General features: G+C 39.5%; 1 protein-coding gene across 7 annotated transcripts in view; it reads left to right on the forward strand.

Moving 5' to 3' along the window:
* RAD51B (RAD51 paralog B) overlaps positions 1–17873 on the forward strand; it is a 634909-nt gene that overhangs the window by 40071 nt on the left and 576965 nt on the right. For all 7 annotated transcript variants that reach the window (XM_043517414.1, XM_038405609.2, XM_043517417.1 and 4 more), the window contains one exon: positions 9103–9239. In XM_043517414.1, the coding sequence (XP_043373349.1) occupies positions 9103–9239 (137 nt within the window). The remainder of the gene's footprint in view (positions 1–9102; positions 9240–17873) is intronic.

Below are 17873 nucleotides of genomic sequence, written 5' to 3' on the forward strand. Positions count from 1 at the left end.
CTCACTGATACTTTCCAGTGAGGAAAGTTAAATTTTGTAAACAGTTAGTCAAATGTAATTTTGTAACATGATAGAATAGGACCATAGCATATCTGTTGTTTAGAGCTCAAGACTGGAAATCATGATTTTATTCCTGATATGACATTGACTTGCCATGTGACCTTGGCAAGTCACTCTTTCTCTGCCTACCTTAGTTTACCTATCTAAGTTACTAAAGATATAATGGACCATTACAACAAACAGAAGTGTAAGAATGCAAGGATGAAAATTATTTTTATAAGGAGGATCATGTGTAGCTAAGGCTGTAAAAAATTGTATAACTAACTTTATTGTTTGAAAAATACATGTGATAATGTAATTAAAGACTAATTCTGTCCTGTTGTGTATATACATTACAATCCAAAGTTGTATGTAAACCCTTAATTTTGTCACTTTCTGACTTTTAAGTTTAACTTCTAAAGTTTTCTTAACAGAGTTTTTTGCATGGCATTTCCTGTGTGTGTGTTAAGATAGAGCTTCATTATCCAGTACTTAGAAACTATGCTGTCTTGCAAAAAGTTGCCAGTAATTGATATACATTCTGTAATTTGCAATTTGCAGTGTTGTAGTAATGTATAATGACAGAATTTGGCCATATAAGGCGCACACAAATTCCTCCCTTAAACTTTTTGTACCTTTTGAATCGTTCAGGGGTAAGGTAAGCACTTCTAGTGACCTCGTTCTCTGAAAACATACACTCAATGTGCTTCGGCAGTCAAAAAAGTGAACAGAATGCTGGGAATAATTAAGAAAGGGATAGATAATATGACAGAAAATATCATGTTGTCTCTATATAAATCCATGGTACACCCCCACATCTTGAATACTGTGTGCAGATGTGTCTCCCCATCTCAAAAATATATATATTGGAATTGGAAAAGGTTCAGAAAAGGGCAACAAAATGATTAGGGGTATGGAATGGCTTCCGTATGAGGAGAGATTAATAAGACTGGGACTTTTCAGCTTGGAAAAGAGCCGGCTAAGGGGAGATATGATTGAGGTCTATAAAATCATGACTGGTGTAGAGAAAGTAGGTAAGGAAGTGTTGTTTACTACTTCTCATAACACAAGAACTAGGGGTCACCCGATGAAATTAATAGGCAGCAGGTTTAAAACAAATAAAAGGAAGTATTTCTTCAGACAACGCACAGTCAACCTGTGGAACTCCTTGCCAGAGGATGTTGTGAAGGCCAAGATCATAACAGGGTTAAAAAAGAACTAGATAAATTCATGGAGGATAGGTCCATCAATGGCTATTAGCCAGGATGGGCAGGAATGGTGTCCTTAGCCTCTGTTTGCCAGAAGGTGGGAATGAGCGACAGGAGATGGATCACTTGATGATTACCTGTTCTGTTCATTCCCTCTGGGGCACCTGGCACTGGCCACTGTTGGAAGACAGGATAGTGGGCTAGATGGACCTTTGGTCTGATCCAGTAGGGCCGTTCTTATGTTCTTGTCTCAACCTGTAAATATCTTAAATAGATAGATTACAAGTTGCTCAAGATCCATCTACAGTCTTATACTGTGCCCATCACTTAAGTATCCAAATGCCTGCTCTCCTTAACCCCTGCACACCTCACAAAGTGTGTAGGAGCCCTCCTTCAACCCTTGCATTTTGTTTAAGCTGCAGAGATGCTAAGGGAGGCCTCCTAAGCACTTTAAATTGCATAGGAACCCACAATATATTTGACTAGATTCGATGCACTTGAAGTAAGTTAAAAACCCTACTACTCGGTATGCAATTTTCAAATGCTCAGAGCTCAATCAAGTCCAAACCAATTTTCTCTGGATCACTGACAGTCACTTCCCCTCAGTAACGGCCATTTCCATGCCAAATTTCAACTTTCAACTCAGACATTGTGGTTGGAGAGCTGTACAAATAAGAAGATTGCAAAAATTCTTTTATCACAGGGGAAAGTATATTTTTCCACTCTTCATAATTCAACATGACTGAACTGTTTTTGCTCAAACTTAAAAAGAAATCACCTTTGAAGCATGAAAGTAATAAGTGAAAATGGGCTGGAATGAAAACAGTATTGCAACTTAAACTATAGTGGTTTCTGCTTCAGTATATGCTTATTTAACAGTGTTGGGGCTGTGACCTTAGAGACATGAAAGAGACCTGTTTTCTTTCTGCTCCAGGTGTAGACTGATATACAGTTTATCTCCATAGAGTTGCTCAAGAGGGTATCTTGTGAATTTATTTTGTCCCTCACTGAATTAATGAAGGTTTTTTCAGATGTGGGTTTTGATACCTGTGTTGCTAACTGGCCATAAGGGGGTCATGTTGCAGAATCCTGCCTGAAAGTGATCATCACTGTGGCTTAGACTGCATTAGGGAAAAAGAGCAATGTTTTATGGCTGGCTAAAGATGAAACAGCTGCTCTTTGGGCAGATAGAACCCAGCACTGAGTCAGATGGGATCTTGAGACTATGCAGATGCTTTCAATAGTGGATGAGCACTTAATTCCTGAAAATACTTCTCTCTGTCTAGCAGTAACTGTGGTTGCTCACTGGGTTAAGTCAATGCTTTTCATCCAGATTTTAGTTTTTTCCAGACACGGGGACAGTTGGTGAATTCAACACTATAAATGTTTGAGAAGGAGATTGCAGAGCTATCTTTTATCAGATTATTGATGACACTGGAGCCACTGGTATCTCCCAATCTCCACTGTGATTGTGAATGAGAGGTGACAGGAGTGAGCTATGAAGGATTGTATAAGTGAGCACTCGGGGATAAGGAAAAAATACCTATCATGGTTCTGGGATCTGTCTAAGAGGAATGAGCAAAAACAGCTTAATGTGACTCTACATCATGTTAAGTTCCTGTATGTGAGTTAGAAGTACCTCATGATCAGTATAAAAGACTGCTGATAGATTTAATAGCATTATCTTGGATGCTTGTCTTTTTCCTTCAGCCATAAAGTGACTGTCATTCAGTTTGACCAATACGTTCTCCAGGCCATACCTTCACCTGAAGGAAGGCTTTTAGATATTAGCAGAGATTAGGTTTTGCTGGAATTGGCTAGCTACCATCTTTGACCTTGCTTAAGAAAGAGATTAAAGACAAGTGGTGGCTACTGAGTCAATGAGAGTTTTGCTTGAGTTAAGAGACTAAGTTATGAATTCTGCATCACAGAGTTATAGAATTTAGGACCAAAAGTCATTGATATTCATTTTTGGCCTTTATCTGAATGCACAAAGTGCTGCTGCAGTAGCAAATGATGGGTCCATTTTGTTCCAAAGGCATAAGTTTTCTAAGGTGGGCTCGGAGAATGCTCTTTTGGACATGAATACAGATGTACAGTTTTGGAAAATTATTTAAATATTCTATAGATCTTTAGGGCTACTTTCCAGTTGGGTTAATTATCACATTGTGTAATGCCCTATTGCAGGTACTTAAGTACATTAAATCTATGCATTATATTACTGACTACATGACGTGCTGAAGTACATGTCTGCAAAAGAGACACCTATTGGCTTAGTCTGGAATTGCACTTGGAATCTGCTCTACAGCAGTAGGCTGGCCTTGGCTGCATTGCTGCTCAAGGGTAATTATATTATGTTGTCAGTATTGCACTCCTAAACGTTAAAAAATCACGAGTTGGGACCCAGAAAATCATGAGACTGGCTTGAAATCATGAAATTTATGAAAGAAAATATAGGGCTTTTTTTTTTTTTTTTTGCCTTCTAGGTTTTGAATCTTTAGGGAGCACTTGGGTCACTTTTTCAGGCTTTTCTTCACAAGCATAGTAAAACATTACTTAAAAAAAAAAAAAACACGATCTCCAAAACAGCAAAAGCTGAGATTTTCACTTAATCACTTGACTGCAGGACCTGGGGCTTTAAGAAAAACACCAGATATCATGAGACTTTCAACAAAATCTCAAGAGTTGGCAAGATTGCAACTCTTCTTCATTTAGTATTAATATAGGTGTTAGTATAAGTCTATCCGCATTTTATTGCTGCTGCTTCATTATGGTGGTGTAGCTTACAAAGAGTTCAGGTCCCAGTCTACAGTACTCTGTATTAAGTTAAGTGTTCCTGCAACCTTTACTCTCTCTGATCTGTACCTCCTCTATTAAAATGAGCACCCCTGTGAGCAACATACTAGAACTTCTTGGACCACGGCACAGTTGACCTGAATGTTGCACTTGGGATACTTTTGCTTTTAGACAGTTGGTTCAAGCCTGAGAGAAGTCCTCACAAAGCATGTTTCTTGGAGCATGTTTCTTCCCAGTTGGTGTGGGTAAAGCTTTTGCTGTTTTCCTTCCCATTCCTCTTATGCTACGCAACAGCAATCGTGCTTTGAAATTTGGAATTTGAATACATGAATCATGAGAGGATTTCAGTGGTATCTTCTACAGCCAAATCTTGTGCTTGCTTTTTGAGTGCCAGAGGCAAATTACTCTTACACTTTTTTCCAAATCACTGGTGGGGTTTAGGTTAGAAATAAATCATAACTAAAATTTTGTGGTCAAATATCAGAACTTTTGACCAAATCGTTTGAGCAGAAATTTGGTTGAGGCTATTTGAATGTTTAATCCCCTGGGTAACTCTGAAGGAGAATTACCTCCTCAAGACCTCGCCTTCCCCTCCATTAATCTCTTCCCAACCACCCCCAACCTTGTTCAGATGTGCCTGGGAAAATAACATATAATGTACTGAAAAAAAAAGTGCATTTTTTTAAAAGTACAGACACATTAAATACTGTTGTAGTTCTGAAATCTCTATTATCAGGGCGGACTCTTCATTTCAAAACCAAGCTTAAAAAAAGACAAACTCACTGACTTTAAGGCCAGAAGGGCATCATGATCATCTAGTTTGACCTCCTGCATATCGTAGGCATATCGTAGAACCTCACCCACCCACTCCTGTAATAGACCCACAACCTCTGGCTGAGTTACAGAAGTCCTTAAATCATGATTTAAAGACTTCAAGTTACAGAGAATCCGCCATTTACACTAGTTTAAACGTGCAAGTGACCTGTGCCCCATGTGGCACAGGGAGGTGAAAACCCCCCAAAGTCTCTGCCAATAATCTGGAAAAGAAAAACAAGCATTCCTGCTTTTTCAGGTCCCAAACAATTTCTCAGTTTGGAATGAATTAGTCCAAAGGAAGAAAATATTCTTTCTACACTGGCAGAAGAAGCTACCGCTGTTAAAAGGGAGATTATCCCTTCAACAGTCTCTGAATTCAAGTGCTTAAGTGACTTCCATCAGTTCACTGGTGTGACTTTCTTTAAAACAGCATCAGCAAACATATATTTTTTGAATGATTCACCCTTAGCTCTGAAGTTTATTATAGTTGGCATTATGCTGGATGTCCATGTCATAGCCAACTCCTCTTCTTCAGCAGTTAAGGTTTGACCTGAGTATTGAGAATATTTGCAAGAAAATGAGCTGGAGATAGCGCTTGTCCCATTCGTTTTTGTAATGCTTGTAATTTAACTCTGTCATTTCATATTTCTCTTTTTGAGATCTCACTTAGTTCCTTCCAGATTTCAACAGGGTCAGCAATAAAACAGCTATTTCCTTTCATTTTGTTCAAGGCTACAGAAATAGGCTTCAGGGTACTCAGCATGGTTCAATATTTCTCTTAAGCCCAATGTTGAGAACTTTGGCTGTTGCAGTGTGGGGCAGGGCAGGGGTAAAACCCCCTTTAAAGCCCTGCCAAAATGCTGGCTGCAGATGGCTCTCTGGTCAAAAGGCCAGGTAGGGAGACATGGGTATGCAGCTGTAAGCCCTAATGAGAGCTAGCTCAGAGCAACAAGCTGGGTTGAGTGGGAACAGCTGGGCTAAGGACTGGGAGGGCTATAAAAGCCCTGGGAAAACCTCAGTGAGGGGGTGGCCTGGGAGGAGACAGGAGGGCTGTTTCTCTGTCTCCTTATCTACTGGAAGGAACCTCAAGGGCCAGAAGACCCTGGGAGGGGTCTGTGGTGTGATTGTTGTTGGGGGAATCAGGACTGCACAAGAACACTGTAAATAAAGACACACTGAAGAAGGTGGTGGGACTCTTCATTGTACCAGCCTAAGCACAGGGTGCAAGCACAAAAGTGGGAGTGCTGGCACAGACCCTGTGACACAGTGCCATCTATTTTTTCATGATTTTGTTCACAAACTGTCATCAGATTAGGCCAGTTCTTGATACAGTGCTCAAAGCAGTCCACTGCTGAGTTCCATCGCACGTCTTGTGGGAGAGTTAGCTTGGTTCCTCCCACTTTTTTCAGAGCAGCTGCTGCAAAGTGGTTGTTATGGAAGTATTTTGCCATTTCAACAACATTAACCTTTATTTCTGGAACACTGAAGTCTTTGGCTAGGAGGTGAACCAAATGAGCACTACAACCGTATGTTATTAGCTTGAGACTCTCTTCTAAATTTCTTCTCATCTTGGATACATCTGTATCATTGTCTGTGACCAAGCTGTGTACTAGATATTTGAATTTTTTTTCACAGTGTGTTATAGCTTTTACTGCTACTTCTTGTAAGTATTCTGCTGTGTGTGCATTTCCTGATGTATCAATTGTTTCTGTAAGGAAGACATTCCTTTCTTCTGTTGATACACAAGCACATAGAACAGAATCATTGTGGACATTTCTCCACCCATCAAGACTCGGGTTAACAATTTCACCCTCTAGACCTTTTGCACACTGCTCAATTTCTCTTTCATACACTTTATCTAGCAATTTGCCTGCGACATCTGATCTGTTTGGGTGGACTGTATTCTGGTCTTAATGACTGAACCATGTTAATGAAGTGTGGGTTCTCCATCATATGGAAAGGAGAGTTTGCTGCATAAACAAACTGGGCAATTTTTTCATCAATTAATGAAATAATAAATAATAATAAATAAAAAATAATAAATAAAATAATTAATTCATCTTTGTAATCTATTGGTTCTTATCACAAACTTATCTATGGTTGTTTCTGGATGATGGAGTTTTGCTACAGGTGGTATACTGTGGCTATGTGTCCTACATGATGTGACTGAAACACTATAATTGACAGATAACTCTGAAACTATAGAAAATGATGGTGATCTTGACAGTGGATAGTCTTCACAATCCTGTATCTTGAGGATGGATTCTCCTAAACAAAATAAGTCAATGCAATTATTTCATTATTATTACCATACTGCTCATTTAGTATTACTCATTGCATTCACTGACACTCAGTACTACTTTAAAGGTGAAATTGTAAAAGGAAGATTCGCCTATTTCAGCTATTTATTTTTTTATCACAGCTGCATCTAAAATGATAGTACCATAGAGTAACAACTGTATTTTTTGCTCAAACATGAGAATTCAAGAGTAGTCCAGAAGAAGGCAGGCAGTCCTTAAGAAAGAAGTATGAAATACAAAAGTTTACCAACCTGAAGATCCTGCATGTTCAGACATGTTCCTTTCATCATCTTCAACGCCGCATCCTCCTGAGAAGGAACACTTCTCATGATGATGTTTGATTCGGGCAACCAGGCCTTGCATTTCTTTGTTGCACAGTTTACATTTTGCATGCATGCCTGTCTTAACCGCAGGTAGAGGAACTTCATTAAAATATTCCCAAACTGGGTCTCTTTTATGGCCTGCTGTCATTATGGATTTTCCCTTCTAGTGAGAGAATGGTATATAGTAGATCTCAAATCAATGAAGTCTACACTCAGAAGGACCTCAAGACTTCTGGAATATGCTGCTCAAACAGTTTCACTTTTGTTTCTACTGCCTGTCCCTTCCTTCTCACATTTATCTCCAGGCTTCTTCTCCTTGTCCAGATCTATTCTGCCCCCAACAATTTCTATTCATTGAACTTTTTGAAACTTTGCACTTTTAGAGAGAGGTACGGGATTGACTCTGTGTAGGCAAATTTGCAGAGGGACAATAGGGTTGACGTCTGTTATTTCTCACCTCTATATATTAATTTATTTTAAAACATTTTTGCTGTTAACAAGCACGTTATCTCTGGAGACACAAATCCACAGTTTGAGAACTGCAAAACTAAGCATCTCTGATGGTATCTTCTAGACTGAGCACTGAGTCCCATTGGGTAGGTAGAAAGATTAACCTAAATAATCTATACCGAAGCTCCTGGAACCCACCCCTAAGATTGGGTCCCTAATCCATGAACTATTGGAACTCCTTTTTACAAAACTTCTCTTAAACATTACATAACTATATTGTCTCATACTATAGAATTAGAATTTATAATCCCTATTCCATGATGAGATATCTTTGAGCTATAATATATCTTAATTACAGCTATCTTTAGATAGGTTTTTTCCTCAAAAAGCATTTTATCAAAAAAATCCAATGTAAATAAAAAAAACTCCAGTTTTTTTTTTTTAAAACCATTGATTTTTATTCACCCTGATTTTAACCTGTTATGCATCCCTATTTCTTTAGACCAGGAGTGTCAAACATGTAGCCCTTTGACTAGATGCAGGCTGCTTGATGTACATATGTGGTGGCTTCCAAAAGTGACCTGAGTGTAACTGATATAGTGATGTCTGTCTGAAACAGTGACTCGGGTTGTGAACACGTTGACTCCCTTTATAATCTAACTGGAATGCCAGTTCTAAAACTCAGTAATGGAACTTCAGTAACAGCAGTAATTATTTTGTTGCTGATCAGTTTAACAGATGGAAAGGGGATAGGAGTGAAGCCCATAGCAGAGAGAACTGGGAGTGGCTGCAGGGAAGGCAATGCAGAGGGAAGAACATAAGAGACTCACAGTGACACAGCAGAGGGAGAGAAATAGAAAAAGGAAGATGGGGAAGGAAGTGAAACAAAAGGCAGGAATACCACTGGCCCTAAAGCTGAGTGTATTTTCTCTTCGAGTGATACTGAATATGACAATAATGAACAAATAAAAAATGACAAATTTAGTTACCACATAAAGGCCATATCTAACCTTTATGTAAACTCCTCATTGATATCAGTGGGAATTGTGTTGTAAATTGAAGAGGGGTGCATGGAGTCCTAACTGCTTATTCTGGCCCATGGGCTGTAATTAGGCCCTTTCTCCCAATGAACGTAACACCCCTAGTTTATATGAATACTTTTCTTTTTAGGTAACTGGCCCAGCGGGTTGTGGCAAAACTCAGTTTTGTCTTATGATGAGTGTACTGGCTACTCTGCCTATCAGCAAGGGAGGACTAGATGGGGCTGTCATATACATTGACACAGAGTCTGCATTTGGTGCTGAAAGGTAAGAAGTATATGTTCTAAAATAATACTTTCAGTTTCTCTAGCACATTTCATCACTCAGCCTTAAAATGTTTTCCAAGCGTTAATTAATTAAGCATCACATCTCTGTGAGGTAGGGAGCTATTTTGCAAATGGGGAAGTTGAAGTGCATAGTCTGTGACTTCTGATATATTCACTGTACATTACCCCATAATATATCATAAAGTTTGCAACTAAAAAACTACATGTCCAATTTTTTTTTCCTTTTGCATATTAGTTTCTGGAGTTAGCAGGGAAATTTTTGGGAGGCAGAGTTTCACTAAATGAATCTTTTGAATACAGGAGAGAAATAAAAATGACCCATTTAGATCTTCTAGATAAGAGGTTTCAGGAACTTGGCCTGTGTATTGGATGTGCTGCCGTTGATGTATTTCATGTGGCCTGACTCTTCAGCATCTGAAGTATGTGTATTTATGTGACTCAGATCTCCAACATCTCAAGTTTTCATCTAAAAGAAAAAAAGGAAAAGGAAAAAATGTGACCTAGGTACTTCTTGGTGCCAACTGGCAGAAGGCACAGGGGTTTACAGGGATCTATGGGTCAAATATGTGCATAATTGTTCACCAAAGAGTGGTATGTGCAGTCTCTACTGAGAGCCAATAGCCCACTGGTTGACATAATCATTGTGAAATGTTTGTATAGATAATATTTAAGGCGTATGTATCTATATTAAAATTTATGTTCTTAAGATCTTGGCATTAAGGCAGATCACATACCTCAGAAATTTCCTTTCAGTCAGGAGGCAGCAGTCACCTATCTCCTTGTCTGGTCATTTCTGTGTATTGTATGCATCACAATATAGGCCTATTTGCATATTGAGCCACAGGCAAGAGGGGAGTGTGTGAAATCGATAGGAGAGGAAATCGACAAAGGATTGTTAGGGTCTATATCTGGGTACAAGGAAACACACAGGATCCTTCACCTAAGAGGCAAGCTGACAGCGTGTCTGTCTCATGAAAGGAGGGTCACAGCTAATCTGTCTGTGAAATGTTGCAATGGTGTTGGGAGAGCAATATTCTGCAAGACAGGAGAGTATCTTATTAATTAAGGCTAGGTCTAGAATGCATGCTATGATTTTGTTTTATATGTAACTGTTTCCAATGCTTCTACTTGCTATTACTTGAATCTCTATGCTTTATTAAATAAACTCATACTTGATTTCACTAAAAAAAAAAAAAAATCTAAGTGCTGTGTGTTAAGTGGAGTATGTACTGTTTTTTTTTGGAAGCAGCAAATCTGCGAACACTGCAAGTGTCCAGTAGACCAGGGTCTGAACACTCCAGGGAGACGCTTGGAGGGCTTGAGGATAGGCACACTCTAATCACTAACCTATAGAGAGAGAGAGCAAGGCCTAGAAGGGAGTGCTCATGTTGCTAGTGGCCGGTGGAGTAGGGAGCTGACCCGTGGCAGAGACCGGTGGTAGCAAAGTGCCTCACAACTCTGGGTACTCCCAGGAAGTGTCACAGTAAAATTCTAGCCCCCATGGTTGTCGGGTTAACCTTGCAGATGTTTGAAATTAGTGCAAACTGATGCAGTGTTGTCTTTCTGAGTCTACAGATGGTCTGAAATAGTTGCACTGAGAAGTATGAATTCCACTGCCTCTGTTAATATTAACGTGCTAACTTGGACGATGACCAGTTGCATATAAGCACTAACTTTCATTGCAGATCATCCTGTTGTGGGGTAGGGAATGGGGTGGGAGTGAAGCCCAGTGCCGGCTGCAATGATGCAAATGCAGAATGAAGAAAGGAAAAATGGGACACGCATACACACACACACAGATATGGAAGTGGTAAAGAAAGAGAGAGGAGGATGGTGAAGGGAGAGAAACACTTCAGAAATAGCAGTGTTTCTAAATGTGAGACTATAATTTCCACCAATGCTAAATGTGATTTAACAGAGACTAATGGTATTTAAAAGTTTTTTTTTTTTTTTTTTTTTTACTACAGACAGGCCATAATCTACATTTGATTTTTGATCAAACCTCCCATTGACATGCATGGAAAATCCACAGAGAGCTGAAGATCATATGTAGTACTGAGTTTAAATATGTTCCGTCATAAAAGTGGAATTCAGTCCTTTCCAAAATTCACTTTAACGTACCTGTTCTAGAAATTTCAGGTGAAAAAGGGCAAATATCAAACGTATTTAATAATAATTTTTTAACAAATAGATAAGCAGGGAAAACCTTACCTGTCATTCTTTATCTAGACAAAAATTCACTGTATCAGAAAGTCAAGGATAATGTTCATAGCCCTGCTGTATTTTAGGAATAGGGGAAATGGAAGTATATACTGTATCTGCTGTGCCACAGGCTTTGGTCCACGCTTCATGAAAAAGACACTCATAGGCAGTTGGCTAACTCCCCCACCCTTGTCCCTTTGAGACATTCTTTTTGTCTTTCTGGTTAGGAATTGATCAGATGGTGTGAAAGACTTAGTTCAGGCACCGCTCCCACAATGCTGCAACTTTCACACACAGGGGTATGAAAAAACACCTCCCTGAGCACTGCAAGTTTCAATGCTGTAAAGTGGCACTATAGACAGTGCACCAGCGCTGTGAGCCACTCCCCTCCTGGAGCTCTATCCCAGTGCTGGTGCCGTGACTACATGGTAGTGCATGACAGGCTGGGGTGTAAATCTACAGTGCACTAGTTTGCTGCCCACAACTGACCATGATGTAGACCATATTACTATGCACTGAAAGTTAGTGCACATTGACATACTACTGTTTAAACAAAGTGCACTAGGGAGCTTTTAGTGCATGGTAGAAAAGTCCACTTGCAGGTTTGTGGGCTGTAGATTTACACCCCAACTTGTGGAGTACTAACTCTCTGGGTGCCCAACTCTTAACTTACTCCTGGGGGAATTCTGCGGGACTGTGTGCCTGCAGAAAATGCCCCTCCCCCCCACAATTCCTGTGCTTCCCTGCAGAAAATGGCAGGGAAGCCACGTGGGGGGATGGCCATGGGTGCCGTTTTCAGGGGGATTGCCTCCCCCAAACGGAGGTAAGGCATGGGGGCGTACACGAGGTTACGTGCCACTGTCCTTCCCTCCCCCCCATTTCTGCAAGTGCAGAGCTGCCCAGCTGAAGGAGGCTGAGTCTCAGGGATACTGACACTGGAGCTGAACGCCACCTCCTGGGTCCTAGTGCCAGTTATATTCCCCTTCTGTGTGCTGAGAGTCTTCCTGTTTTCTGTGCAATAGTGAATGCCTGTGGTGGGGCTGGATAAGGGAGGGTGGGGGAAATGAGAGAAGTGGGGGTGGGGGCGAGGGGGAAGAGGCAGTGGAGAAGGAAGGGGAGGTGGAATAGGGAAGGGAAATGTGGGAGTGAGGGGAGGACGATGGGGCAGTGGGTGAGGGGAATGAGATAGGGGGGGAAAAAAGGGGGCTGGGGGAGTGGGAGCCTGGCATGCAGCATCCCCTCAGCAGCAGTTGGGGCTCCCCTGTTAAGCAGGCCCATCAAACCCTAACCCTGACAAACCCTACACCTGTAAATCTGGACCCCTCCCACTAAGCCCCCCACACCCAGACCTCGCCGATGAGCTCCATCTCCCCACACCCAGACTCCCACTGCTGAGCCCCAGCCACCTTCACCTGGATCCCCTGCAGAGTCCCATTGCCCTGGCATCTAGGACTGGGTACCTAAGCAATGCACTGTTGCAAGCTTCTGCAGCAGTTTGCATAATTTAAAATCATAATTTAAATAATAATAAAATCTTAATAAATAATAAACTTAATAATAAATCATAATAAAAAGCTATATGAATGCAGTCGATATTCTGCATCTTCATCAACAAGCTATCACTAGAACAGGTAGATGAAAATATCTCTGTTAATACAGTAAACTAAAGTTGTTTTCAGTTACGCTCTTATTTTTTCATAGCAGTTCAGTACAAAAGTAACCAGTTAGTGACTGAGGAATCTGTACTATATTTGTCTACTGAGTGTATGAAAAGCATTTTTTCTGTTTTCTTTTATTCTTTCTTTATCTATGTTTATGGTTTGTGAAAAATACTGGAATAAATCACTGGAAACCAAAGCCATTGTGAGGTTTTCTACCCTGTCTGGGTAAAATGCCTCAACCCTGATCTTCAGGGAATACAATTAAGCTCCTTTCAGTCCTTGGCCTCTCATAATGAATAGTAATCCTTAGCTCTTACAGAACTTTGCACCTACACTGTGCTGTGCAAACATTAACTACATCTCCCTGAAATTGCCAGTACAGATGTCATTTTAGATTAATCGTACTGGTGTTTTTTGTGATGTGGACACCTTTCCTTTAGGAGGTGGATTGAAGCCAGCAAATCTTTCATCCAGACCACTCACTGAATGGCTGACATATGATAACAGCACTCCTTATGAAGAGTGTCCTGTCCAGAGTAAGAAAATAGTGGTGTTTTAGAACCAATGTACATGTTAGGAAATATATTTTAATGTTTGTACGCATCACTTAACACCTTCTGTCGAAGAGTTGAACCCTTTAAAATGTATTAGGCAATGTGGAAAAAAACAATGATTTTATCCTGCTCTAGACAGGGCCTTGAGTTAATAATGAGTTGAACAAGACCCCAAAGCTCTGTTCCACTTTGACAAACAGAAGAGAGCGGGGAGGGATGCCCTCTCTTGAGGGGGAGGCCAGTATCTCAGGTAGTTGAGTGAAATTTCCCCTTTTGACCAATATTCCTTTGGTCTTCCCTGGGTTGAATTTGAGCTGCTTCTCATTCAGGTGTTGACCTCTTGTTGGCCTTGTGATATCCTTGTTATGGCCTGGTTGCATATGTGAAAAATGAGTTATTCATCCAGGTGTCAGTGACATGTTTTTTTGCAATGAAGCCTGTGTGTTCTCATCAGCTTTCAAACTGTAAATGAGAATACCTCGTGCCGAAGGAGGTGACGCAGGATGGATAAAAATAAAAAGTATTTGTTTGATTTAAATTGGATATCTTTTATTCAAATTGAATTAGATACATTTTAAAAATCTATTTAAAATTTAAATTTGAAATTATGATAATTTGTTAAGGTCTAAATTTACCATAATCTCTTAAAACCAAATAATTGAAATAAAAAAAGTAGTCAAGCAGTACATGTTTGCTGTCCAAGTTGTAAAGAAAGTCAGACCCCTGCCTGGTGAAAGTCACTGGCTAAAAACTTGTAACCAGAGTTTTTTTGAATGCCAGACCAGCTCTTGACAGCGGTAGCTTTTTTTTTTTTTTTTTTTTTGTAGGTACAAAGAGAATATTTTCTTTGTGCCAGTTTATTCAGCTAGATCAGTTGAATGACTAGTTCATTCGAAGTTCAGAAACAGATTGGGAGCTGAAAAAGCAGGAACGCTTGTTTTCCTCTTCCAGTCTATGAATTAAAATGAGGTGTGAGAGAATGAAATTTACTGGTTCTAAAATCTTGAAAGACATTGTGACTACAATCAGTTCAATTCATTAATTACAGATAACATTATCTTTGTTTAATAAATTAGTTCATTTTAAAAGCAAAACATGTTTTTATAAACTTACTTTTTTCATTAGGTATCCAGTACATTTAAGATAGTTTTAACTAATAAAAATAATTTTACAGTGCTGGTTTTGTGCATTTTTAAATAAATTCAAATTTTCAGCCAAATGCAGCTAATCACAAATCACTAGTTTAAAAAAAATATCACTCTGTAAATAGGAAATGAATCAGTCATTGTTTTCTAATATAAAAATTAAGAATCTGAATACATGTACCTTAAGCTATTAAAAAAAATTAATTAAACATGTATAGTGTATAGCTATAGTGTATCTTCCTGGTAAGCAAAAAGAAGTACTAAATTATATCAACCATTGAGAAACAAACTTTCTTTAAGAAAATAACTAAAAAGTACAAACGCAAAATAAGTTAAAATTGATTATTTAAACCAAGCTATCCTGCTTGCTGATTTAAATCATGATTAAAATTGGTGATTTCATTCACTACGATTTAACTCCATCCTACCTAAAATGAATAGGAAAAGGTAACAGAAGGACTGTGCTATGCAATATACTGGGCTAATTGAAAGAGAAGGTCTCTGCCCTGAAGAGTTGGCTCTGAACTTCTAGATGCAGCAAGTAGTCTTAGTAGTAAATAGAGGAAGGAGATTAATGAGAAGCTTATGTTAGTAAGATTACACGGTTAGTCAAGATGTGAAAATGCCTAACCTAACGGTTCAATTAAGAGTTAATTTTTAAATAAAGTAAGCACAAATTATAATGAAAAGCAACATACATTTCCAAAATAGCTTCAGTTTTAATAATATTGTGATTTGTAAAAAGAGGAACACATTTTATAATACAATTTTTATCTCAACAGTGCAGTGTTTGGGAAAAAATATCACCCACCAGATTTCAGAGTAGCAGCCGTGTTAGTCTGTATTCGCAAAAAGAAAGCTTATGCTCAAATAAATTTGTTAGTCTCTAAAGGTGCCACAAGTACTCCTTTTCTTTTCACCCACCAGATGTCACTCTCTTCACACATATAGTGTGTGGAGTGTAAACACTACCAAGCAAAGTTAAACAGTTTCTCTTCCTTGTTCATTTTGAACATTGCAAAACAATTTACAATAATCATAGGGATCAAAATTTTTAAACATCAGTGCCTAAAGTTAAGCTCCTAAATCCATATTTAAGTACCTAGATAAATGTGGCCTGATTTTTTTTTCTGTGGCTGATAATAGCCCACCTTAATTAATTGGTCTCCTTACAGTTGGTATGGCAACACCCATTTTTTCATGTTCTCTGTGTGTGTATATATATCTTCATACTGTATTTTCCACTGCATGCATGCGATGAATTGGGTTTTAGCCCATGAAAGCTTATTCCCAAATAAATTTGTTAGTCTCTAAGGTGCCACAAGTACTCCTCGGTTTTTGTTTGTTTGTTTGTTTTTTTTTGATGCTGATACAGACTAACACTCTGAAAGGTGTTTGAGTCCTTCCAACTTGCACTGACTTCAGTGCAATTTATGGGAGCTCAGCATTTCTAAAAATCATGCCACTTCCACCTAAGTACCTGAGTAACTTTAAGCATCTGAATTTGAAAATGTTGGCCTTTGAAGACTGAGAATTATTTAGTTTCAGAGTTGTGATTGTGGGGGTTTTTTTTGTTTGTTTGTTTTTGTTTTTTCCAGACCCTGGGTTTTGAATATAATGATGTTTGGGACCAGGTGAAAAACATTCATTGTGCTTTGGATTTTTTGGTTTGATCAATTAATGAGATGCACTTACTAGCATGGCAATAAGCAACTGCACATCTTAATAATGACAACTAATGGACTGGATGGGTCAGGGACTTGCTAATGGGGTATAGAATATTTCATCTCTAGGCCACTCATTTAAATCAGTCAATAGTATCTCAAAGTTGCTGTCATTTGAAAACTGTTAAGTGACCTGTATCGGTGTTTCTTAACAACCGGTCCATGTACTGGCACTGCTCCCTGAGATCTCCCTGACACAGGTTAGGAAGGCAGTAAGCCGATCCTGGTATCAGAAAAATTGAAAAACACTGACCTATGTGAAGCGAGATGATGGTGAAAGACCTGTCTTAGTGACCCATCACCACCTCCTGCCACCCATCTCGGGTAACCTCTTGGTTGGTTGACTATATTGTGTCTGTTTTGTGGTTAAATGGAGTATTTTATTTGCTGGAGCTGTCCATCTAATGATCTTTCACTGTGGCCTGAAAAATAAATTTCCCTTTTCTGCTTTAGGCTTTCACATGTCTTTTTAAAAATTGGGTAAGTGGCAAAATCAGGAGAATTGTCCATTTGAGAGATTTTCATGCTGAAGCAAACTTTTAAAACAGCCCATAAATGAAAAACAATTTGACTTGGTCAAGAACTCTCTCCATATCTGTGCTGCTGTTACCAATTTGCATTTGAATCATGATCTCTTCCTCCCAATTCCACCTTTTTGTCTACTGGATGTTGCAGTGATGTCATAAGCCTGTATATATGATACCAGCTTGTTGCCAAAGACATTTCTGTGATGACACAAACTCAGCTTTATGACCTCACTACAGGGTTGAGGCAGAAGAGATGATGATCTGGGATCATCAATACCCTTATTTAAATGCAAATATCATTGATAATCAGAACTATAGCAATAATACTTTGCACTTTAGTAGTGACTTTTGTACAAGAATCTTAAAGTGCATTTCATTCAGTCCTGGTCTGCACTACAGAGTTAGGTCGATGCAAGGCAATTAACATTGACCTAACTATGTAAGTGTCTACATGAAAATTTTGCTCCTGCTGATGTAATTACCCCACTACAACAACTTAATAACTCCACATCCACGAGAGGTGTAGAGTCAAAGTCGATGTACTTAGGTCGCTGCAGTGTCAGTGTAGACCAGGGTCAGGTAAACTTTTTGGTCTGAGGGCCACATCGGGTTTCCAAAATTGTATGGCGGGCCAGTTAGGGGAGGCTGTGTCTCCCCAAACAGCCAGGTGTGACCCGGCCCATGCCTCCTATCCAGGCCCCCCGGGAATCCTGCCCGATCCACCATCCTCTGCTCCCTGTCCCCTGACCACCCCCAGACCTCCCAACCCGACTGTGCCCTGATGCCCCATCCAACCCCCCC

Source organism: Dermochelys coriacea, chromosome 6, assembly GCF_009764565.3.
Source record: "Dermochelys coriacea isolate rDerCor1 chromosome 6, rDerCor1.pri.v4, whole genome shotgun sequence".
Taxonomy (NCBI): domain Eukaryota; kingdom Metazoa; phylum Chordata; order Testudines; family Dermochelyidae; genus Dermochelys; species Dermochelys coriacea.